General features: G+C 34.3%; 2 protein-coding genes across 2 annotated transcripts; one reads left to right on the top strand and one right to left on the bottom strand.

The window, feature by feature from the left end:
• Nucleotides 1-418: 418 nt before the first annotated feature.
• Nucleotides 419-6,375, bottom strand: LOC147392339 (BES1/BZR1 homolog protein 4-like). Its single transcript, XM_086458829.1, has 2 exons — nucleotides 5,853-6,375; nucleotides 419-3,953 (listed from the first exon to the last, which is right to left on the bottom strand). The coding sequence occupies exons 1-2, from the start codon at nucleotides 6,069-6,071 to the stop codon at nucleotides 3,174-3,176; spliced, it is 999 nt and encodes a 332-aa protein (XP_086314955.1). The 5' UTR covers nucleotides 6,072-6,375; the 3' UTR covers nucleotides 419-3,173.
• Nucleotides 6,376-14,162: 7,787 nt separating this feature from the next.
• LOC147392338 (gamma-glutamyl hydrolase 2-like) lies at nucleotides 14,163-25,150 on the top strand. Its single transcript, XM_086457902.1, has 10 exons — nucleotides 14,163-14,741; nucleotides 15,688-15,774; nucleotides 17,431-17,520; nucleotides 17,907-18,001; nucleotides 19,844-19,904; nucleotides 21,275-21,364; nucleotides 21,475-21,537; nucleotides 23,935-24,023; nucleotides 24,707-24,799; nucleotides 24,895-25,150. Exons 1-10 carry the CDS (start codon nucleotides 14,346-14,348, stop codon nucleotides 24,926-24,928), a joined length of 1,098 nt encoding a protein of 365 aa, XP_086314028.1. The 5' UTR covers nucleotides 14,163-14,345; the 3' UTR covers nucleotides 24,929-25,150.
• Nucleotides 25,151-25,197: the final 47 nt, after the last annotated feature.

Genomic DNA, 25,197 nt, shown 5'->3' with positions numbered 1-25,197 from the left:
CTCCATAAACTCAATAACCAAACCAATGGAGAGAACACACAAACCCATTAAGAAATATGACCCACAATGCTAAACCACTACCACGGTACCATCAAATCTCTGATGAGTTATTCTTATATGTAATAGTCTATACTCAATATAAATAAATAAACAGAAATGGTTGCCGAAGAAAAAATAAAAATATATAATAGCACTTGCTCTTATGCAGTTTTGAAGAAAAAATGTTAAACCACAAAATTATTCCAGAAATTTAATGGCCAGTTTGGATCTCCATTACTGAGAAAGAAGGGCAAAGCAAACAGGCCATTAAATTGGGAAGCAAACACGAATGCATTCCAGAAATCACGAAATTTTACCATAAATACTGAAGAAATGAAGTATAAAGCACAAAGTGCATCACATAAACTCAAAGGAGAAAGAAAAAACAGAGGATTGTTTGGATAATAGCTAATTTCTCCACTAAAATACTAACTTTTTACAAGTTTTTTGTTCGAAAAAAAATCCCTTTATGGCACAAAAGATGGGGATCCAAAATTCCAAATAGAATCTTAAATTCTGCAAGAGAAATTCAATTACAACAACAAGATCTCTCAATTCATAAAGTAAAAAAAGCTCACTTAAACAGAGAATTACAGATAATTCGAACAAATTGAGAGAACAACATAGAGAAAAAAATCCAGAAAATTTTAATTAATCGCAAGAGAAGACCTGTCGAGGCAATCTCCAAGCTTCAGAGGAGCTGAAACACATGTCATCAATGGAATCGCTTCTACACCATCTACATTTAGAGATCTTCAAACAATGAGATTTCGAAGCCATTTGTCCGCAATTTGAAACCTGATTGTTCCTCTGGAGACCTAGAAGACTGCGATTCGTTCCACCTGATGATATTACTCCATCGTCTTCGATTCCATGGCATGAGAACAAGAAATTACAGTAACAGATCGCGAGAACGAGAAGAAAATAAATTGTGAAGTAAGTCGAAACCCTAACCCTAGCCGCCATGGAAACGTCGAACCTACGAAATTTACGAAATTAGTTGCAGTGATCTGTAATCTGTTTATCAGTTAGTTCGTCGGTTTGCTGTTAATGTTTCTGAGTCGCTCCAATATCCTAATTATAATGCATGATCGGAACGGCCGAGTCAAATCCACCAAACTGATTCAAAATTTATATTTTATTGTCACACCAACTTTTACTAAGAGCACCCCAAGATGTGTGGATATTATATGAATTGGTGTGCTTTTAATAAAAGTTGGCGTGGCAATAGAAGCTCTCTAATGTTTTTAACCAACTAGATTAACATGCACAATGGGGATTTCTATGGAAAAAAAAAATCAAAAGAAAGCAAACTGGGCTGCAAATTGTGGAATCTGGGTTGCATGGTATTTATGTCTTGAAAATTTCCCAAGAAAACTCAATTTTCCTTTTAGTAAACTTGATCGCCATCCATCATCGAATAAGAACACACCTACACTCCAAAAAATCTGAGATAGAGCAAACTCCTAAACCTTGAGATTCACAAACAACTTGGCTTGAATAACGTTAGACTCGAAAACTCCTGAAAATATGCTAATGGGAGTGTAGAGAGACACCCCAAAATACATTGAACCTCATATTCTCTGAAGTGCATTCATCTGTAATGATGTCCTCGATTTGTTAAAGAATCCAATTCTTATGATGAGAGTTCCGTTTCATTCTCTTATTTCCAAACATGTCAAATGGAGGAGTGTATTTCACGTATGGAGTCGATATTACCTACTCTGCATATTGATATTAAACTTTATGTGGTGAAAAATGGTTTTGCTCCAATACCAGGCCACTGACTGTGTTAGTACTTTGTGTAGGACATGCATTGTGAAAACCACTTAAGATCGAAAAGTTGGTGGACACTTCATGAAAAATATAGTGATTTGAGAAAACAAGAATAGTTTCTAGACCACCACATTTTTAGCCCTTAGCAATTGATAGAACGAATATGCATGTTACATACTTCTCTTTGGATACTTTTATAAGAATTGTGATTATGACATGGATTGTTTGGTGTTACCATTCAAAAACTGATTTCCGGGGTCTAAAAGTTGTAAGGTGTTTGGTGAAACCAACTACAAAACAGCTTTTGGATATATGAAAAGAGAAAATGAAATGAGAGAGAGAAAGAGAATCCTTGAAAGAGATTAGTGGTATTTCCATTATTAACTAAATAAAAGTAAAATTATTGTTGTCTCAAAATCCCATAATTTATGTCCCTTCCATGTTTCCACCAATGCCAAAAAAGCCGGGAAAAAAAATCCCAGTAATTGCTTAGGTGAAGTCAAGGAGTTATTTAGGTGCATTAGAGGAAGAGGAAAAAAGTTGAAGTGTGTGAAGCTTCAAAGCTCTAAATGGTCTAACCAATCCAACTTTAGGGATATATAAGCTAAAATGATGAAGGTGGTGGTGGTGGTGATTTATCTGATAACTGAGCAAATGAATCGATTTGTATCGAGTCTTGGTTGCATCCAACAAAACCCGATATTTCAAAATGATTATCATTATCATCATCATCATGAAGATGAAGATGATGATGATGAGTAGTTTACAACATTTATAAAATGAGATCATATCCCAAATGATAGATAAAAGATGACTAGGAAACCATGAAATGATGTCAACCAAACACAAAATTTAATTAAAAAAAGTAAAAGTTTTTTACCCAAATTCCTCAAGAGATGGCCCATGAGATCTTTATGCAATCCATGAAATCCAACATTTGCTCTCAATAGCAAACCCAATACCTCAGACACTAATCAATATCGGCATAATCAGTGGTCTCAATAAAGTAAATAAAAAGAAAACAAAAGACAAGAGTGAACCCCACCACCATTAACTACATACATATATAAATTAAAAAGAAATTTCAGAAAAGTAACAATTCCTGCTCAGTCTTGAATCTTTTCACACCTCTCCTTTTCTCCCTCACCTCATGGATCACCCTTTTATTTTACCCTTTTCACCAAAGCACCTCAAATTAAATTCAACAAACTTTGAATAACACAGTTACTTGTTGCATTTCCTTGGAGTTGGAGAAAACATAAAAGCTAGAGCAATAGAACAACCATAGATGGATATTCCTCTATTTTCCATCTATCTATCAGTAACATACAAAACCACTCAATAATGTTCCCATTTGATCACACATTAGAGTCACTGCACCTGGTTCGTGAGCTCCCAAGGGTGAGCTCTAGGTCATCTGATCCACACACCTCATGGATCCTCTCTCCCTCCCATGGCTTCACTAGCCCTGTTGTGTTGCTGCCAAATGCAAACTCATCTGATATGCAATCTGACATTGGAATGTCAGCAGTATAGGCAGAGACCCCAGCCATGACCGGAGAGCATGTACCACTCTGCCCCGGCGTCCACATTCGGGAACCCCCTCCTGATAATGCCTCGTCCTTAAAGCCAAATGGGTTCGCTGAGACAAGTGTGAATGTGGGAGACGATGGCCTGACAGTTGGAATTCGGACCCCCGCAAACCATCCCGAGTCTGGGAGGATTTGACGTCCTGGGCTTGGTGGGGTGGAAGAAGGTAAGAAAGAGTAACGGTGTCCACCCCAGGCTTGGGAAGCAATTGTGTCATCCCAGTCAGTTTTGATTCGAGGGGTTCGAGCAGTTGGGGAGCTCAATGGAGGGGTGACAGGAGCACTTATGGAGCCACTTGGGATGTAGAGATTGTGGGGTTGCTTGGACGAGGAGGCCGAAGATGATGCAGATGAGAGGTTTTTGAGCCATGGAATGAGAGAAGTGCCATCAGCATTAGTGTTGGCATTGGCAACATGAGATGGACTTGGGAAGGAAGATGAGGCTGGGCTTGGGTTATAGGAAGCACAAGGACTTGGGTGGTATGATGAGCATGGGCTTACTGTACCAGACCCACCCATCACATCCATGCGCTCAACTGGCTTGCACCCCTGCAAAAATAAGAAGATAGATATACAAATGATCAAGCATGAACATATTTTAATGTTGGTGCTAATACACCAACAACCCAGGTCTGGGAATTTTTATCACATTTCATATGTTGTGCAGTGGTATCTTGGCACAGGAGCTGAGGCCCGATTAACACATCCTTCATATGGTGCATCAATTTTTTAAGCAGGACTGTTCAATTTGTGGGTTTCATTTAATGGGGTATACATCAAAAATCAGATTAAAACAACCAATGGAAACCAAATTTTTTTACTTATAATATAAGATTAACATCCTCTAGTCATCCTCATTCTTACACTATTGCTGCCTCTTATAAGAAAACTATAATTTGTTACTGACAATGGTTAGCCATGTATAGAAACAAGTGCTTGATTTTTTTATTTTACTTTTAAGTGTAATTTTTTTTTCATGAAACAATTTTATTTCCTTCTGAATATCTTCGGTGCCTCAATAGTATTGTTGAGGATGGTACCAGTGATGGGTCATAAAATTTGTTTTGGAGAGGAGTTGACATGCCCTGGTGCCCATGTACAACAATGGGTTTTTTGACTTCCAATTGAGAAGCAAAAGGAGAAATGCCAATGAAGAAGTAAGAAGCACAAAGTGACGAACAATGGACTTTGTTGGGATATGGGTTCCACAACAACCCATGTTTCAGATACATGGACAATAAGCCAATGTTTAAGGACTCTTCAGCTCAAGTTTAGGTAGACTTTTCAACTACATTTGAGTTGCATTGGCTACAACCCAAAGACCAAATCCTAAGCTCAGAGACAGCTACAGACACTGAAACAACCCAACATACCCATGTAAAGGATAATCTGGTAATTCTACACAAAAAAATAGTGGCAAGATCGTAATTCTTCAAAATTAAAAAGGCAGACACAATGTCAACGATGGTTTCTCCGCAACAACACGTTACTGCCCGACCAAACTTTGTTCAAATATCACGCGCCCTTTAAAGTAAAAAAAAGGATCCAATATCTCTTTATCTCTGTATTTTATCATAAACTTTTGTAATAAACTATACGAGAATCTCTCTAATACAACCGAACCCATTAACATATATCACAGTGGTCACCTAAAACCCCCACATTTCCCATAAATTAGAGTTGCAAATGAAGTAAATGGTGACGTCCCAATGGGTATTTTTGTAATATAAATGAACTTGAGACTAGATTCCATAACTACCCCTTCACAAATCTGGAAATTCGACAGGAGACCTGAAAAGTGGTCGGAATCGAATCTTCAAAAGAACAGAGCAGCAGATTTCCCACAGCGAAGAACAATTGCAATCAAGAAAACTGATAAAAAAAATGTCATTTTTTAATGAATATAGAGAGAGGAGAGAAGATGCTTAAAATGGCAAAAATACCCTTTAACAATACACTATTTTCCGGATCCTGGTGGGAATTTTGGTATGGCTTTTCGACAATTAGCAGGGGCATAATTGTCTTATCCTCTTCTGTTACGTTTCAGTTTTTTTTTTTTTTTTTCAGACTTGCAAAGAAACAGGGAATCTCACGTTCCACGCGTCTAACGTTGAAAAAAAAAAAAAGGGGGGGAAACGAAGAGGCCTCAGTTAACGTGCGCAGATGATCCAGGCGCATGTTAGCGAAAAATGAGATCAAAATCTGTTCGACTTTCACTAAAATGCGCCGAAATGTTTGGCGCATTTTAGCAAAACAATGAGACGGAATGAAATGCACCGATAGATCCACAGAAATCTGACTAGTCTGTTATCGGAACACTTCACTACTGGCGCACGCTATCTCAACTAATACTACATTGCTAACATGAGCCGATGCATCGACACAGATCACCATAGCTAGAGAGCTAAGAGAAAACAAATTAGGGCAAAATAGTGAGTGAAGTTTTACCTTTCTGTAAGTGGTTCCGTCTTCTTCAACAGTCCAACCAGCTTCGTTACAGAGAGCTTTCAAGACCTCATTATTGTCACAGTGCTTCGGAAGCTTGAAGTTTCCGTACATTCGAAGACCAGAAAAGATCTTCGCTGCGATCGCTCTTCTCCTCCTCTCTCTTCTCTTGTTGTTCTCTCTCTCTTTCCAACTCGGAAGCCTCGTTCCTGACGTCATCATCCCACCTTTTTTCGATCGAAACAACCCAACTTCAACCTGAAAACCACCTTTTTTACTAGCTCTAATTCAACTAAAACCGCTTCGAAACCCTCGAAACTGGAAATTCTACCCGAAAATCGCTTATGTAATGGAGATTGAAACCTCGCTAGAGCATTTTAGACACTGTGGAGTGAAAAAACACTTAGAAAACCGGATCAAAAACCACTAATGAAACTAAAGATAGAGATCTTAAAGATGGTTTTGTTAAAAAATGAGGGAGAAAAGCTTCGCGTATCAAGGGGGGTTTGGAGGAGTGATCATCTCAATACATTGGGTGTTTTTGTTTGCCCAATAAAGTGTAAAGAATTACGGGGCTACCATTATAGTTTTACTTTGTGACGTTTGTAATTTGTCTACTACTGGATGCCGTTATGGGCAACAGAAAATAAGCGTTTGCGATAGAGCCAGACTAGCCTGACTAACTTAGTAAGATTTTAAATCTTACTAAGGTTCGTTTGGACTTGCATGGATTACCATATTGGCAATCCAACACCACAGCCCTCAAGATTTCATTTAAAAAAAATTAATATTAGAAAAAATTATTTCAAAACAAGTCTTTTTTTCTGCTTGATCCAAGGTGTTGAAAATGGATGGTAATCAAACTCCCAAATTAAAAATAAAAATTCAATGGTGAAATTTTAATTTTAATTTTTTTTTTTTTTTTTTAAAATTTTGTCATTTACATCTCTTGCATTGGATCATGTTTTTTTGGATGTCATAAGGTGTTGCGGTCAAGAAACTTTCTTTACTAACTCAGTAAGAAAAGTGTTTTTCTTTTCGATATAATTTTTCTTCTATCATTTAAAATGAGCTTAAAGAAAGTGTGTTGATGTGCCATAGTGGGATGTCAAGACTTAGGAGAATTCAATAAGGTCAAAAAGAAAATAAAAAAGGAATCAAAAGTAATGATGAGCATGATTAAAGGAGATGGATAGAATCTTGAGATTAAAGATGAGGAGAAAAATTTAAGAAAAAATTACTTATACTAAAGTAGGAAATAATATTAAGGGATAAATTCGTCATTTGAAAAGTAAAGTGATTTTGTCACTTTTGAGAAATAGCAAGTTGCTAATAAATAGATCTTTCCAAAATATCCAAAATAGATACATATTCTTAGTGAAGTTCCTAAGATTAGGATTGGACAAACTTGCCATTTTTCAAAAGAGCCGAGTTTGTTGTTTTTGTCTTTTTAAGCAAACCAAACCTTTTCAATTCCCTTTGGTTTTTTTTTTAATGATTCAAAGTAATAATAATTGATTTTTATATTTTTCTTTTTTAATTATCTTTTTAAATGTAAGATATTTGAAATAATTAATGCTGGAGTGAACTAGGGGGGGGGGGGGGGTTTGCATGTCTGTAAATGCGTTTTACTCATATCTCGAAGAAATATATCTTTAGACATGTGTGCACCATCATGTCAAGATATCCCCCGTTGAGGTCACTGTAGCACGGCTCATTTGAAATTGCAACATTCATGTTATCCTAAAACTAACATAGACAATGAGAGGCTTCAAGTGTATTGCATCTCATGTATGTTACCTTATTTTGTGTGAATCAAAAGATGTTTTCGTATAGAGGAGTTGAATTTTCCCATAAATTCATAATCTTTCATCTGATTAATTTCCAAGAAATAAAGCAATTTACAGTTCCATTTTTATAAAAGTTCATGAAATTATAAATGTATTATACTTGAAAAATGCTGAAGTGACAAAAAGTATTTACTGCGATTCTCACAAGTCTGATGTGGGATGTGCACATAACCATAGATGTGTTTCCTCGTGCTACGAGTAAAAATCACTTACGGTTATGTATGCATGTCCACGTCAGAATTGTGAGAACCACAATAAATCCTGTGTCACCCCTGCACGACTCATTATACTTTGGTTTTTGGAGTCAAGTTTTCGCTCATAGAATTTTTGCTAAGCGTTCGCAAAGTAGAGGTAGGGGAGTCAATGGGCGGGCTCAGGCTGGGCTTGGTTGACCTTTAACCCGGCTCTAAAGAGGCCGGTTCTGGCTAGACTAGTCCTATTCTAGTATCGGGCCTAAGTCTACTAAACTCTAGCCCGGCCCTAATAGGTTCAGGCCAGGTTCGGACCACATACAATGACTAAATTTCAATACTTCTAATGAAAAAAATGTATTTTTTGCATACTTGAAAATTATCCAATCGAAGTTGAAATTAATACTTTATTAATCTATAAAGGTTGTATAAGAGAGTTAAATTGTAATTAGACAATACATTTATTTTTATTAAAATATATATTTTTAATTAAATTTATTCTAAATATTTTTATAAGATTAAGTAGTGGGTTGCCTCTATGAAGCCCTAGCCCAACCCGGATTTAACGGGCTGAAAATTATTAAGCTTGGACCTATCTTTTGCAGGCTCAATAAAACCTCTCTTATTTCTTTGTCTACACATTTCCTTTCTTCTTCTTCTTCTTCTTCTTCTTTTTTTTTTTTTTTTTTTTTTTTTTTTTTTTTTTGAAGAGGTACTAACGGGCCGAAACTTCAAAATGGAATGGAATTCATTATTCCAACAACTATTCCAATAAATGTATTGGTGAGAGATTTTTGCTCATAATTGTTTTTGTCACAATGCTCACAGACTCTCCAATGCGTATGCGTGCCACGTCAAGCCTAACAAGGGTAATTTTGTAAATTGGAGATGTCATTCAGTATATACGGGTGCATGTGATTGGTCGATCTGTATTTCATGAGCTAATAAACTTTTTGTATTGGTACCTAACTCCAACCTTGAATGTGTTGGAATTAGGAGTGATTTTTTTTTTTTTTTTTTTTGCTCGTAACACCATAGTCATTAGACATGTGGCTAAAAAAGCAAAATTAAAAAGGGAAAATTTGTATCTCCACCCACAATGAAAAAAAAGAAAATTTATTGATAGCATCACCTTGTGAGATTCAAAAACATGATCTGATGCCACGAGGTTGTAGAAGACGGAATTTTATGAGCTTAAAAAGAAAAAAAGAAAATTTTAACCGTTGAATTTTATTTTAAATTTGGGTGCTCAGTAATCGTCCATTTTCAGCACCTTGGATCAAGCTCGAAAAATGATTTCTTTTTTATTTTTTTAATCTGAGTTTTTCCATGAAATCTGTAAGGTTGTGGTGTTAGATTGCCAATGTGGTAATCCACATGGCCCCGACCATCATTCTTAAGATTTAAAATCTCAAAATTTAAATTTCTAGGTAGAGGACAGTTTGGTGGGAGAGAGGAACTTTTTCTCTATTGATTTTATCTTTTGCACCATATGTCAAACGACGGCAAAAAATCACTCTTGGAATCACGACAATTTGTTTTATCTTTATTGTTATAATGAGAGAGGGGGGAGTAGAAGTGGTTCAACAACAATTTTTGAGTGGTCATAAATGCCCCCACTTTTATTGATAAATTATTTACCAAAAAGACCAGTCTATTGGGGAAAGGCACCATGAATATAAGAGGGTCATGAGTCGAATTGGGGCATGATACGTGGGCACGTGATACTTCAGAGTAGAGGTGGATAAAACAACACTTAACACTCCCCCTCACCCATAAGGGTGAAAATTCCTTCTAGGAGACTTGAACCCGTGACTTATATAAACCCAACGTTTTGATACCATGTTGACAAACTATTCATCTCAAAAGATTGGTATGTTGGGGAAAGGCACAATTATGAATATAAGAGGGTCATGGGTTGAATTGGGCACGATACGTGAGCAAATGACACATGGGAGCGGATAACACAACACTCGACAACTTCTATATTTAAATTTAATATATCCAAGGTCATTTTAGCAAAAATCGAAAAAAAAAATTGCAACCCATGACCCTAGAATTGCGTTGCTTGGTTTTTGAAATTACAAAAATATTTGTTTTTTAATCTTTATCAAATCTATAATAATAATAAAAACACTTTTAATCAATACTTGTTGTTAGTTTGATTGAATCTTGTTTAAGTTCAATTGTTAATTGTATCGTGAATTAAGAGATTTTGTTTAGTTTGATTTGTGTAGTCTAATTTTGGTGAGAAATGGGTTTTATTTTTCTAATTACATTGTTTTCTTAGTTTGATTGGATCTTGTTTAAGTTCAATTATTAATTGTATAGTGAATTAAGAGATTTTGTTTAGTTTCGATGGGTGTAGTTTGGTTTTGGTGAGAGATGGGTTTCATTTCTCTAAGTACATTGTTGTCATTAGTTTGATTGGATCTTATTGAAGTTCATTTGTTAATTGTATTGTGAATTAAGAGATTTTGTTTAGTTTTGATTGATGTGGTTTGATCTTGGTAAGAGATGGGTTTCATTTTGTTAATTATATTATTATTGGTAGTTTGATTCTATCTTGTTTAAGTTCAATTATATTCCTTTTTTAATCAGGTTTTAAGAAAAATTGATCTCGATCAATAGGAATTCACAAACGAGGATTTTATTAGAGGTCAGAGACACCTTCTAAAGAACACACACAAACGCAAGTCAATCTACAGTCATGCTCTACACCAAGGACAAGGAAATTCATCGAGAGCATTAGATAACTTCACGAGACAAGAACTCGAGGACAAAATTGATAGGTCGAAAGATGAAAAAGGGATGGAGTTGAGGATGCAATTTTTGGAAGAACGTTTGAATCAAATGAAAAACTGTCAATGGGAAATGATGGCCTTCTTAGCTTGCAAAAAACTTTAATTTGTCTATAACCTGATGCAGTAGCCCAAAAATCATGGCAAAAAGAGATGATTGTTGAAACCCAATTACTTCCACAATGAAGCGGGAACCTTAGGGAATATGAGTGAGGATCTCTTGAATCTCTATAAAATAATACAAAGAAGCATAAAATAGGCTTACAAAGAATAATATACCAATTATATGATGACTTTCTCTCTATCTGCCAAAATAAGGATTAGTTAGCTTAGTGGTAAGACCTTGTGGAAGTTGTTCCCAAGGTCTTTTGTTGGTCTGGGTCTGCCTTAACCATGTCGACCTTTAAAAAAAATAAAAAATTCTCATTTTCTTCTTTCTTGTCAATGACACTAACTTTACTCTTTCCATATAGCCTTGAAGTGGTCACAAGCAAAGGAAGACTCCGCGGTTTATTTACTTCGGATTAGACACCTTGATCGGCCATGCATTCACAAACTTCAAAACACATATTTCTTGGGATAGTGTTTGCATTTCTAGCATTGTAAGTCCTTATTCAGTAACCTCTCTTGACAACTAACCCTTACTTGCCAACTGAAGGGGAAGAAAGAACTTTATTAACTAGATTATTAAATTATCATAGAAAAATTAGAATACATGCGCTAGAAATCTCATATTAAGAGATATTAAGTGATTTCCAGTTAAATGCATCTCTAAATTAGCAAAAGATTTATAATGGAACAAAAAATTGTCTCCACCTGAATATATTTAATAAAAAATTTATAATGGATTATGAGGTGGTTTCCATACAAGATTTGTAAAATTGGAATGGTGTACAATATGCTCTCCATTTGAACAAATTAATAATACCCAAAGATCAATAATGGATCTATGATGGATTCAAATAGGTGTGGCTGTATTTGCACACACTAAATGTACCCATTTTCTTGCTGCACCCACCAAAAAAGTAAAAATAACTAATTGCACACACTTAACAAATTTGTTTTAACATCTATTGTTCATTGCACCCACCAAAAGCTATCGAACCCTTTTTTCTTCTTCTTCTCTCTCTCCTCTTTGCATCCAGAAAAGTTTCAACAGGGATTTCGCAATTTTTTCTTAATTATTTTTCTTATCTTAACACCTCCAATCGAGACAGAGTCATTCAAGTGAGAAAATTTTATTCGGTAAGTACTTACCAAATTTATTTTATAATGTTCAATAAGTACCTATTGAATCAATTTGATAATATTCAGTATGTACGGATCAAATTTATCAAAACAAATTCAATCTAAATATACCAATCAAAATTTGTTAAAAATTTATGAGTTCTTGATTCAAAATCGTCATTTTGAATGTTTTAATAGTGATTTTTAATCTTTCTTTATAATTAAATATTAAAAAAAAAAATACTTGAAGAAAAAAGACTAAACCTTGATTCAACATCACATAAACTAAATAAAGAAGATGAATATGAAGAGAGAGAGAGAGAGAAAAGGAAAAAAAAGTGAATTTTTTGTTTTGTAAGTTATGGTGGGTACGTTGAGTAAACAGCAAAAGGAAAAATGTAAATTTCCTTTTTCTCACATTTTTACATATGTGGGTACAATGAAGCACATGTCAAATTAGAGGCATTATTAAAAAAAAAAATGAGTGATTTGTAAAAGGCCATGTGTAACTTTGAGTTGAAGTCATTGAATTTTGTTGTAGGTCCACTTTCCCAAGTCATCATCCAACAACTCAGATTTTCGAAAAAGAAACCTCCTTACTTTTCTAGTTTTCTTTAATACGTAAACTTAAGGTATGTTTGGTAAAACTTCTGAAATCTAAAGTCTATTTTTTAAAATTTGAAATCTTACTTTGAAAAAATTATTTATTTATCATTTTTAAAAGTTTTTTATTACAAATAAAAATTTAAAATATAATGGTAATTTTGACAATATTACCTTTTTGTAAATCTAATAACTTGTTAATCGAAAAACATAACATATTATGCACAATGAAACCATCTACACATTTAATTTTGATTTCTAACACAACAAACACCTTAAAAGTATTGTTTTCAATTTGAATTCATACTTGAGAAATTATATTTCAACAAGGTAATACTTAAACAATAAATAATCATTTATTTTCTAGTTAAAAATATAGGATTTTAGGGTTCGTATAAAAATATAGGGTTTTCGAATACGAAACGAGAGAAAGGGGAGAAACTTTGACAACACAATAGTAGATGAAGGAGATGTAGAAAAAAAAAAGAGAAGTAAAAAAGGTAAAAATAAGGGTTTTAAAATTCGTATAGATAAATGATAAGTGATAGAGATCAAGATTTTGAAGAGGATATTTTAGAAATAAAAAAATCAGATTTCAGAAGTTTCGTCCAACGACCCTCCATCACTGGTTCAAAATTTATAAATTTTGATTTTGAAGTCTGAAATCTAAACCAAAACAAACGGAAATAAATGTTATAAAGTATGAATTTTAAAGGTGGATCGCATCCATTCAGACTTTAGAAATGTTACCAAACACACACCTACTCTTTGTTCATCATAAATATAAATAAAATGGGTGATTTAAACGTGCCTATCACAAAAACTTTTGTGAATATTTGAGATACACTCTTATGTTTTGAAATTCATGACATGTTCCTTGACCTCACAACCTTCTCTTATAAACTAATGAAATTGACTTAAATGTACTCATCTTCAATCTCTAATTTAAAATATGTGAATTTTTCTTGCCAAAACTAATCATATTTGAGCTCTTCAATCACTATGGTAAATTATTTTTTGATATATTCAATCTCATCTTCAATTTATTATTTTAAATTTCATATTATTTCATTATGAAAAATTATTAAATTTTTTTATCCAAAATTTTTTTGTCTTCTTTTCTAATGATCTTAATTTTGTTCTTGATTATTGAAGGTTGAAGTAAATAAAATCTTTAAGGTTGAAGGTGAGGATGAAAATTTTACCTACCAAAAATTGCAAATGACTGATTTTGAAAAAGAAAAAAACAAAACATGAGTTTTTTTAACATAATCAATCGAGGGGACTTTGTAGATATGATAGCCATAATGTGTATCCTTGATAAACGAGTAAAAATCATCTACGGTTAGTGCGCACCTCTAAGTTAGAAATGTGAGAGTCACAGTAAATCCTAATATCACCCCACCATTACTTAACATTGAAATCGACATTGTTTCAGACATTATTGACGTGGATGTGTCTATAAAACCATAGATGCTTTTCATCGAGCTACAAGTGACAAGCACTAATAGTAAAGACAAAGGTCAAGGGTGCATATGTCATAAGTTTAAAATCATAGGGACCTCTAACATATTCACCCAAATTTGGAGGGTATGTTTAAAATTAAATCATCCTCCATAAATGTTTCGTTTCATGTTTCTGAACTCGTACGACGTCTCAGCAGCAGACAGAGTCTGTGATAGATGTACGGCTGCCGTCCATCTATGACTGAAGACGATAAAATCCCTCTTCCCTTCTTACTCAACCTCTCAAGCCCTAATTTCTTCCTCTCTACGCTCCTCGTCACATATACAATTGCGACTCCTCCGTAACAATCAAAGCGAGATGCCGAAAGAGTCAGATTCTAATCATCCTTCAACTTCGTCACCATCTTCATCATCATCTAAATCATCGTCTTCTCGTTCCAAAGAAATCTGGAATTATTTATGGTACCCACTTTTGATTTCGTTGACAAAGGAGTTGAGTTCGGCTAAAGCTCAATCGATTCTTCTACCTGGTGAAGAGGTTCCGAGATTATCGATCTGTCCATCTCCTGATCCGAATCTGTATTTTAGACCTGTAATTGGGATTCTGAGTCATCCTGGTGATGGTGCTTCAGGAAGGCTAAGTAACGCTACGAATGCTTCGTACATCGCTGCTTCTTATGTGAAATTTGTTGAATCTGCTGGTGCTCGTGTTATTCCTCTCATCTATAATGAACCGCCAGAGATTCTTAATAAAGTAACTCTTTTTTGTTAGTTTTATTGTGTGATTTACTGCTACGAGTGAGGAATTTGAAGTTTTTATCTTTAAGATAAGACAAGTAGAAATTATTTGGTTGGATTGAATTTTCGAGAAAATATTTTAATGAGTTGAGCTGTAGTGACTTTGAAATTGACCTCATTTCACACTTTTCTGACGTGGAGGTGCGCGCAGAACCATAGATGTTTTTCACACATATCTCGATGAAAAGCATCTTATGGTTCCTACGCTCTTCCACGTCAGAAAAAGTGTGAAATGAAGTCAATTCAGTATTGTTGTATTTTAATTACTGAACTTTGAATATAAGATTCTTTCTATAGTTAGTTTTTTTTGATTGATTTACTACTACGAGGGAACATTTGAAGTTTTAATCTTGAGAGAAGTAGGAATTATTTGATTAGATTGAATTTTCTCGATAAATATTTAATTACTGAACTTAGAATTTAAGATTCTTTCTAAAGTAAGTCTTTTTTATTAGTTTAATTGGGTAATTTACAACTACAAGGGGGTATTTGAAGTTTGAATCTTAACAGGAGTAGAATTTATTTGATTGGATTGATTTTTTGAGACAATATTTAAATTACTGAACTTTGAATCTAAGATTCTTTCTATAGCAAATCTTTTTTTATTAAGTTAATTGAGTGATTTACTACTACAAGGGTGCATTTGAGGTTTGAATCTTAAGAGAAGTAGAAATTATTGATTGGATTGAATTTTGTAGACGACACTTTAATTACTAAACTCTTAATCGGGAGTTTATTAAAAATGGTAAAATCAGAATTTACTATAAATGGCAAGATAGAAAATTACTATGATCATCCTCAAAGCCTTATCCCAAAGATTTAGTGTCGACCTACAAAATAGCAGAATGTATTTAATTAATCTTATATGAAAACGACTGATATTTTCTTCACATTTACTGCAGAAGCTAAGTCTGGTCAATGGAGTGCTCTTCACTGGAGGGTGGGCTAAAACTGGTTTATACTATGAGACTGCTCAAGGAATTTTTAAGGTATTTGTGTTGCTCGATCATAAAAATAAACAATCTCTCAAAATTATGATTAAATATACGTACTTTTAAGTTAGATCATTATTTGAATTGGGCTTGTACTTTCTTTATTGCCCACACTGCGATCATTTGTATATCCAAGTTGAATAGCATGGACAATGCTTGCCGCCAAATTATTGAAATTAAACACCAATAATATCAGAAAATAGATCTGAATACTTAGTCCTTTCCTGGATTTAATGCATTTTACAAGTTCTTCTAACCTTTGTTTGGAGAACCCCCCCCCCCCCCCCCCCCCAAAAAAAAAAAAAAAAAACCTTGGTCGACCGTTAGAGCTAGAATTTTTTGGATACCATTGGAAGTGTCAAGTTGCAAGTTTGTTAGTAACAGTACAGAAACACAACTGTTGGACTCATAGAAAGAAGGAATTCCTTAGAAACTTAATCCAAATCTCCCTGCTATATATTCTTGTTTTTTGTGGAGACCAATCATCCATTTCTGGTGGCCTGCTTATTTCTCTACCATTTTTAATATTTAATTGACCAAGTTGTACATTTTACTTGTAGAAATTTTTTTTTCTGGTATTACTGTACAATGGTACAATGCTCTCTCCACCATTTTATACAACTCTCAACTTGTTTGCAATGAAGAATCACAGTGCTAGAAACTTTTGACCGCTATATGCTGAAAGGGGAAATCATTTGTAAGCTTGCTTAGTTGGGTCGTATTCCTTTTGTGCTTTTGTATACTGTCTTCATTCTTTGCTTTGAGTTTTCTCAAATTGTAAGTACCGGCTACATTTTTCTTCCTATCGATAAAAAACGTTGTCTCAACTCCCAACCATTAATTACAGGAACTCTCTACTTACTCAACTACGCCCCTTTGTGTTTTCCATTTTCTCTTTTTTTGGAATAAAATCACATTGTTATCCATTAGGAAGGTTTGGTGGTGATTTTTGGGTTTCTATTGTGCTTATTTTTCTAGGTTTTCATGTGCATTGTTGTTGTTGTTGTTTTTTGAAGCCTCTTTGGTGGATTTGCTTTAGTTATTTGTTGGTTTTCATTCATTATGGATCCTTAATCAAGTCATCAATGATCATGAAAATGGGAAAAAATTTAAAACCTTAATCTCCATTTTTTATTTAATAAAGAAGTAAACTAAGTGTGATAATTCTTGTAAAATGTATGTGAAATATTAACATTGCAGTGTTACCTATTTTGCTATTGATTTTTTTCTTTATAAGTATGACCTATTGTGCTATTTTTTTTTTTTTTTTCTTTATAAGTATTACCTATTGTTCTATTGTGGATTCATCTTGTAGCAAAAAGTGTGCTTTAGTAGCTCACAATATAGCATCAACTGTGTCTTTCCAAAAAATTTCCTTCTCTGTTTTCTAGGAGCACTCAAAGATAAGTGGATGGCATTTCGGTGGTTGACTGGAACCCTTACGAGTTCCTAGTCCTTTAAGAGTCAACTATTATAGACTAGAAGCCTGAACTGTCATATCAAAGGAATTTATGTTGTGCTATAAATAACATTCAGTTTTTTTTTATTTTATCGAAATGTCTTCATGATGTCAAAATGGTTTCATATTGCTTCTGAGCCCAAGACAATGGTGCTTTCTGTTGAGTTTTTGCATTTCTTTTCTTTCTTTTGCAGAAAATTTTGGAGCAAAATGATGAAGGAGACCACTTTCCTTTATTTGCTATCTGCTTAGGCTTTGAAATTTTGAGCATGATGGTCAGCGAGGTAACATATTGGTCCTTGTGTATTCATTTGAGTTCATTTTGGAATTAAATCCGGGTTGTATTCTTGGGAAGGTCTCTTAGTTTGAGTTAGAGCAGTAATTTGATCCCAAGAACCACTTTTTCCCAAAAGAATTAACCTTCTTTTCTTCAGCGAATGCAACAAAGTTGAAATTGGAACCACAAACATGATGAAAGCATGTATATTTCTTGGGTTCTGTTATTATTATGTTTTTTTTTGGCTTATTCCCTCTAGATTATATCTTGATTTGTCATAATTTTACTGAAATGAAACTACTCATCATTGGGCATTCTTCTACTATTATGATAAAAGATCTAATCTGTTGTTTTTTTTTCTTCTCAACTATCGTTTTTCTGTTGAGATTTCAGGACAGAGACATTCTTGAAAAGTTTAATGCTACAAAACAGGCTACTACTCTTCAATTCATAGAAAATTTAAAAATTGAGGACACCGTGTTTAACAGGTATGTGCTGCCAGCATATTTTTGTATCGTTTTCACTTGGCGTTAGTCCGGTTATTTAGATGGTAGTTGCCAAGTTATCTTCCTTACTCACTCCAAATCCATACTTTAAAATATTTTTATGCTTTTGTGGATGTAATTTTTTATTATTATTAGTAAACAGAATGCAGTTACATATGTTGGCTTGCAGTTTTTTTGCTTTGATATTTCTGTGAGCACTACATAGTTTAATCATTAATGGGTATTTCAGACTGGAAATTTGTTATGTTAGCAAAGTTGGCGGGAAAAGATGATTGAAGCAAGGTGCATGGTGCCAAAAAAGACTGCAACACAGTGAGTGGAGTTTGCTCAAAAACCATTTCAAAGAAGAAATTCGGATTAAATTTTGTTGCAAATTTTCTTTTTGTTTTGAATAAAGAAGATAAAGTTATTTTTCTTGTTATCCTGGTCCAGAAAGCATGAGGGGTACATTCAAAAGGTTGCCTGAAGAAATGATAGATAATGGGAAACGAAATCCCTACCAAAGAGACCAAATGATGGGTAATAATGAATATATTTCAGCATGGAAATTGGCCCGGGAGAGTTCAGTACTGTTGATGGCTACACTTATTTTGGTTGATTTATACATGCAGGACTGTAGGACAACAGGGTTCAATATGGTTTTTGACCTGTAACACATTTTGTCCAGTATCTAAGGGTGCTGGAAGAATACGGTTTCACCTATTTTTCTGACTGGTTATGGCAGTAGTTGGGGCTTAAGGTGTGCATGGTTTTAGTGTTGGGTAAGGAGGTGGTAAAAGATGTACCAGGGTTTAGGTTGCAATGGGTTATAAAATGATGGGAAAGGAACAAGAAGTTTAGTAGAAGATGGGCTAGAATATAAACTTTTACCTTAAGGTTGCTAATTGTAACTGTGGGTATGAGTTCGAAATTTAGTATAGAAGAATAGTAAAAGGTTTGGAGAGCAAGAATAATATGGTTGAACCCGATGGAAAGGATCTTGTGGTGTTTGACTCCTTTTTCTGTGTTGGGGAATTTGGAAGGAAAGAAATTGCTGGGATTTCGAAGTCTCCAAACGTTTGCTTTAGGAGGTCATCATTTCTTGGAAGATTATTTTCCAGATGGGAGTTTGAAAAGATGGTAGACCCCGCATCATGTTTAATATGTCATCCTGTCAGAGAATAGGAAAGTGAAATTTGACCATGATCTTATTGATTGCATTGCTATTAACGGATATCTGCCAGGTACTTTCCGTTTTTAGGTGTGAGCTTGAATGACACGTGGACTGTGGTTCTTCATGTATGAAGCCTTTGTAAAATTGCTCTTCAACTTATTGGCAATGTTCTGTAGGGTTCATGCAATTTGCAAACAGATTTGAAGAGTTTGCTCCTAGTACTAAATTAATGGCATGTTGAATAATCGTTGCCACAAGCAATTTGGTTGGGAGATCTTTGGGTGCTTTCTCAGATAAAACTTCTAGTCTCTCTTTCAGTTCTTTGGGCTGAGTCAGCTTCTTGTGATTACTTTTCGTCTGCTAGTTCCACTAAGGCATAATAATACCTGATCATTTATTTATTCCATGACATGCTTCGTGATCAGTGTTGTAGGTGCCTTAATTTCCATTTTGATTTTCAATTTTCTTTTCTAAGGTAGTTCTTCTCAAGTCCTTTTGTATTCTCCTCAATATCTTTAATAAGATTTATATTTTATATTATAAAAAAAGAACTAAATTGTTTCTAGTTGCATGCTTCTATATATTATAGCCTAGCAGAATGCCTCTATTCAAATGGCACAATGCTCGCCCCATTTTGTCATTTAATAATTAATTGATTACTGGCCATGCAGGTTCCCTCCACAATTGCTTAAAAAATTGAGTACAGATTGTCTAGTTATGCAAAATCATCATGTAAGTGTAAAGAAGTCGTATCATTCAAAACAATGTTTTAGTGGTTGTTTTTAAGGAACTCATTCATTATCTCTTTTGGTCATAGTGGGTGTCCTCTTCCCCCCTCTAAATTTAAGAACTTTGCCATTGCTTGGGTTCACTTAATTTCTTTTCTTATTTTGCTTCACTCATATTGAACGAGCATTGCTGACTGAATAATCATCTCTTTAATGTCAGGCTCTAGTAAAGCTCCATTGAACATCTTGTAATATGTGTAGATTGTTGTGTTATTCATAAGGTGTGTATCTAGAGTTAAAATACAAGCAGATAAATGAATGGAAACAGTGTAGCTTACTAAACAAAATGAAGAACCTCTGCATTGTGGTTCTCCTCACTTTGAAATTGGTCTATTAGATGATAGCATCATCCACAATTGAGAAATGTGTGAGGCTTTAGAGCGTCCTGTAAGATACAAGATCGTCAAATGGTGAATCAGTTGATTCATTTCCCTCTTCAACATTACTGAGGAAGTCCAAGGGATCACACTATGGGTGTTTGCTAATTTGTCAGCTCAGTCATTGAACCCTATGACATATGTTCAAAAAGTAAATCCTGATTTCCAACTGAATTCAACTACAATCCTAGATGTTAGCAATCTTTGAAAGACCCATCAAGTACTTAATTTCTTAAGAGATGATGCATGAGGGATGACTTTTTAACTTTTAGGGGACCATTTTTGAAGAAAGTGGAAGGCCTTTTAAATGGTCCAAATGTGCCTTGATACTTGTGAAGTTATATTAGTCAAGCCACACTATACTTGTCTAAAATAGTTCTGCCTACCCTCACTAGACCTGGATCTCTGAGGGACACTATTGAAACTAAGATTATTGGAACAACAAATTCTAGTTTTATGTGGATTCCATCTCTATTCTCATCAACTAATACTACATAATCTGCGAATAACATACACCATAGTGCATGCTGAAGTATGAGAATTTACTTCATCTATTACTAGGAATAAACAAATACTGGCTCAAATCCCTAGGATAAGGCTTTGATGATTATATGACCGAATTTCTTTGTTGAACTCTTTTAATTTTTCTACATCGTTTTTATGATTTTATCTGCTTTAACGTCAAACCATATATTTAATATACTTGGATACAAAGGTAACATGTCCAGCCAGGACCTGTGACAGCTCAACTGTTGAGCTTTTGGTTTTTCATTCGAACTATGAGCGCTGATCAAGTTGATGATTTATTCTTGAGATGTATAAATTTGAATTTATGAGACAAGGCAATAATTTTGAGCACAAATTTTCAAATGGGTGCATTTACATTTTCCAAGGTTGACACCCAATGGGATTGAAAAAATATTTCTTAACGTGGCAGTATGGGATATCTCCAGAAAGGTTTCAAGAGACTTCTGCGCTGACTAGTTTTTTCAGGGTTTTGACAACCTGCACAGATGAAGATAACAAGGTACTGTAAACTAGTAGTCTGTACAGATACTTATTCTACAAGTAAGATTTATTTGTTCATTTTGACTGCTTTGCTCATAGTCTTCATTGTTTGACTCATATGTCCATCAGGTCTATGTCTCGACTATGAAAGCACATGACTATCCTGTCACTGCCTTCCAGTGGCACCCAGAGGTCTTTCTATACTCCTTAAGACGTGCTCTGTGCCTTTTTACTAAAAATCACTTATTTTTTCCTTTACGTTCATTATTCTGGTTATATTATCATTGGCAACATAATCATATCTCATACTAGCTGTCGATTATTTCATGTATTTAACTATTTTTTGTGTGTAAAATATCACTATTATTTTTTGCCCTTTATGTTCATTATTATGGTTATTGATTATTGGCAATATAATCATATCTCATGTAAGCTGTCATTTATTTTATATATTTAACTATATTTGTGTGTACATTTATGGATGTATCTCTTATCACTGAATTAGGAAGTGGTATTCATAGGCTTCGGTAATATTATCCCAAATGGTGTGAAAAATAGTATTCTTTATAGTAAACATTATATAATGAGAAAAATAATGCGGTCTATTAAATAGACAGCCCTGCCTAGTGCATTAGTCTTACTTATATCTCTGACATTGAAGCTTTCTGTTCCAAAGAAACGTGACTTATGGTACATTTAAATTTTAGTTTTTTTGTCTAGCTCAAGTAAGAGAAAATCCTGTGTGTTACACATTAATCTGTTGAGTTTCATAACCCAGCAAAAAATCAGAGTTGGTACCTTACTCTTCTGGAAGAGTCCATAAAGCATTATCCGAATGTTGCTGTAGTTATACGAATGTGTTGATGATGTGGGACAAATCCATAAACAAGCAAGAGCTTTACAAAACCTTTTAGAATACATGCGGTTAGTACAAAATTGGTAGAAACCTGTTTTTTATCGCCTCTAAACAACAACATATGGGGCAAACAATCCATATACATCCAAACTCCTATTAAAGAACACGATACTGAATCTCAAATTTGGTACAAAGTGGCCCAAAACTTCAGATTTATTATTGATATAACCCTAAGGATTTATTTAATTTAATAGCTTGTCATCTCTTATATTTTCACCATGTGCCTGATAAGTTGTAAATGTCGGTGCGGGGGTTGAGGGAGGTACTAGTAATGGTGAGGGCGTTGGAGAGGTTGTGGTGGATAATAGAAGACTTCATGATTCAATCTGGAGTTCAAAACTTATTGGATCTTGTGATTAGGAGAAGCTTTAATGATGGAGAGGTGTAAGAGGTAGTTAGTCTGACAGAGTGCATATGTAAGATCCATATAAAGTATAAATTCTTCTGTGAAGGACAATCGGGTCTGGGAAGCTGCTAAGGATAACTCATTCTCTATTAAGTCTTTCTATAAATCCGTTATTTCTTTGATCAATCAATCATCATTTCCTGATCTTGCTACTGGGGGACAAAAGTCCCATCCAAGATATTCTTTTTCATGTGGTCGGTCTGTCTTGGGAAAATCCTTACTATGGATAGTCTTATGGTTAGGGGATTTACGTTTGTCAATTGTTGCTTCCTATGCAAATCAATGGGGAATTAGTCAATCATCTTCTTATTCATTGTTCCTTAGCAAAAGAGGTATGGACTCCCTCTCTTTGGCTATTCCAAGCTCGTGGTGCTTTCCATCCTCGGTTTTATTGTGTTTCAAAGCTGGCACATCAAGGAAATTCTTTACAAGAAGATAATCCTTTGTTCACTAACCCCATTCGCTGTATGGTGGGAAATTTGGATGGAGCGGAACAATAAGACTTTTCAATGGAAGGGGAGGTCGTCTTGGCCATAGTGGAGTTAATTTTGTATGAAGTAAAATCATTATAGAATTTGAAGGGGTCTTCTTCAAGGTTTTCATTTACGTTGTTGGTTCAGACTGAGTGTAGTGTTGTCTTTTCTTTTATATTTGTTGTTTGTTTGGTTATTTTGGTTTCCTTGTAGAGGATGGTTATCTTGGTTGCCTGTTTATTAATAAAAAAATTTCTTATAAAAAAAATAAAGGAAGTAAAATCCATTGGGCTAGCCAACATTATTTTGGTTGGTAAGCTAACTGCTTACTTATAATGGCACAATTTGTTTTAATTGTGATACATTTGTTGAGGTTTTAAATATATCATCTTTTATGATCTCTAGGGCCCGGGTTTATTCAAAACTGTGGGGGTTTTCGTTCTTCCATGTGTAGGTTCAAATGGATGAAAATAAGGTTCTTCAAGAAGTGTTCTCTGCTATGCCCTTTGTATGCAAGTCTCCAGCAATGTATATCATCCCAATTTTTAGGGTTTATAATTATATTTAGATGCCTACAAAATTTCTGATTCTCCATTGGTGGACAAAATTGGGCTTAGCTGTTTCACTGAGCTACGAATCATTTGCAAACATTGATCTTTAGATCTTTCTATGTGATGTATCTTACCTGTTGATTATTTTGTTAATGGTGACAAAACTGACGATGACAGTTCTTAAAATGTTTTTGACTTAAATTAATATTCTGAAAACTTGAGAACTAACCTCGTTTACTGCAGAAAAATGCTTTTGAATGGGGCTTATCAACGATTCCACACTCTGAAGATGCAGTTCAAGTCACTCAACTTGCTGCCAACTATTTTATCAGGTTGTGATTCGTTTGAAATGTTGAGATTAATTTGACTTGCAGATTCTCCCATGAGTAGCTGTTCAGGCTTCACAAAATACAAACATTTCAACTTGTACTTTAGTTGAATCTCGCACACTTAGTTTGCATTCTATAATATAGTAAAATTTGATTTGATTTGAATTGTTTTTTAAAGTCCCTTAAAGCATCATGAAGCAAAGAATAACTATTAGGAAATTGGTTAGGGCCTAGATATCTTTGATGTCCTTATTGTTTATGTTAGTAATGCCTTCTAGGTGTGCAATCATCTAGACTTCGATGTATTAAGATTTAATTTTTCTTCACTGTGGCCTGCTTTTATTAAAAAAACTAACAAAATATTCACTCAAAAATTGAGATGCAGTCTCCTTTAGAATCTTCGAACCCTATTGAGAAATACTCAAACCCAAGAGTGATCCCTTCACGACAACATTGTTGCTACTCCATAGTTTTAGATTATCAGACGTGTCGACTACCCCCTTAATTTTGTCAAGTAGAAGATCTTTTAAACCAGTATCTATTGAATTCTCCATGGAAGTTTCAGCTCAGATTTGTTGCTAAATTCTGCCAAAACAATGTTATCTAAAATTTTGGAATTTGGTTGGTCTAAACTGAATTATTTTTATTTTATTATTATTATTATTATTTATTTTGCTGTGTTGCAGTGAGGCTAGAAAGTCCTTAAACAGGCCAACCAGTAAGAAAGTGCTCGAAAACCTCATTTACAACTACAGTCCTACTTACTGTGGGAAGGCTGGGTAACTTTCAAATTGTTACTAAAACAATGTCAAAAATTATTTGATCGTTTATTAAATGTTTAACTTGCTTTTCTCGTCTGTTTGTTTTTTTGTAGGAAAGGATATGATGAGGTTTACATTTTCTCCTAAGCATCCCCCTTGTGATAAGTTGTCAGTTGTATCTAGTAAGTTCTATGCACCTAGAAAATGCTTGAAGTACTTGAGATGTTAGACAAAGACCTTTTTATTGGAAACTTGGTTATGATGTTAATTAAAGATAATTGTTGCGAACTGGGCTACTTCCTATATGAGTTGAAGCCTCGTCGGCAACCCTTAGAAAAGATTCCCTATGATATATATATTATTTGGTAATTCTGTTGCTTGGGTTAGATTATTATGCACACCAAGAATCCCCTTCA

The sequence above is a fragment of the Akebia trifoliata genome, chromosome 11, assembly GCF_017979445.1.
Source record: "Akebia trifoliata isolate Shusen 1 chromosome 11, ASM1797944v1, whole genome shotgun sequence".
NCBI classification, from domain to species: Eukaryota; Viridiplantae; Streptophyta; class Magnoliopsida; order Ranunculales; family Lardizabalaceae; genus Akebia; species Akebia trifoliata.
Note: the sequence above shows the minus strand (reverse complement) of the source record. Positions and strands in the feature narration are given on the sequence as shown.

Excerpts from the sequence above, each read along its gene's own strand:
- LOC147392339 (XM_086458829.1), bottom strand. The coding sequence starts at position 6,071 with ATGATGACGTCAGGAACGAGGCTTCCGAGTTGGAAAGAGAGAGAGAAC. Across the intron at positions 3,954-5,852 it reads ACGGAACCACTTACAGAAAG|GGGTGCAAGCCAGTTGAGCG; the intron begins GTAAAACTTCAC and ends TTATTTTTGCAG.
- LOC147392338 (XM_086457902.1), top strand. The coding sequence starts at position 14,346 with ATGCCGAAAGAGTCAGATTCTAATCATCCTTCAACTTCGTCACCATCT. Across the intron at positions 14,742-15,687 it reads CGCCAGAGATTCTTAATAAA|AAGCTAAGTCTGGTCAATGG; the intron begins GTAACTCTTTTT and ends CATTTACTGCAG. Across the intron at positions 21,538-23,934 it reads CCTTCCAGTGGCACCCAGAG|AAAAATGCTTTTGAATGGGG; the intron begins GTCTTTCTATAC and ends CGTTTACTGCAG.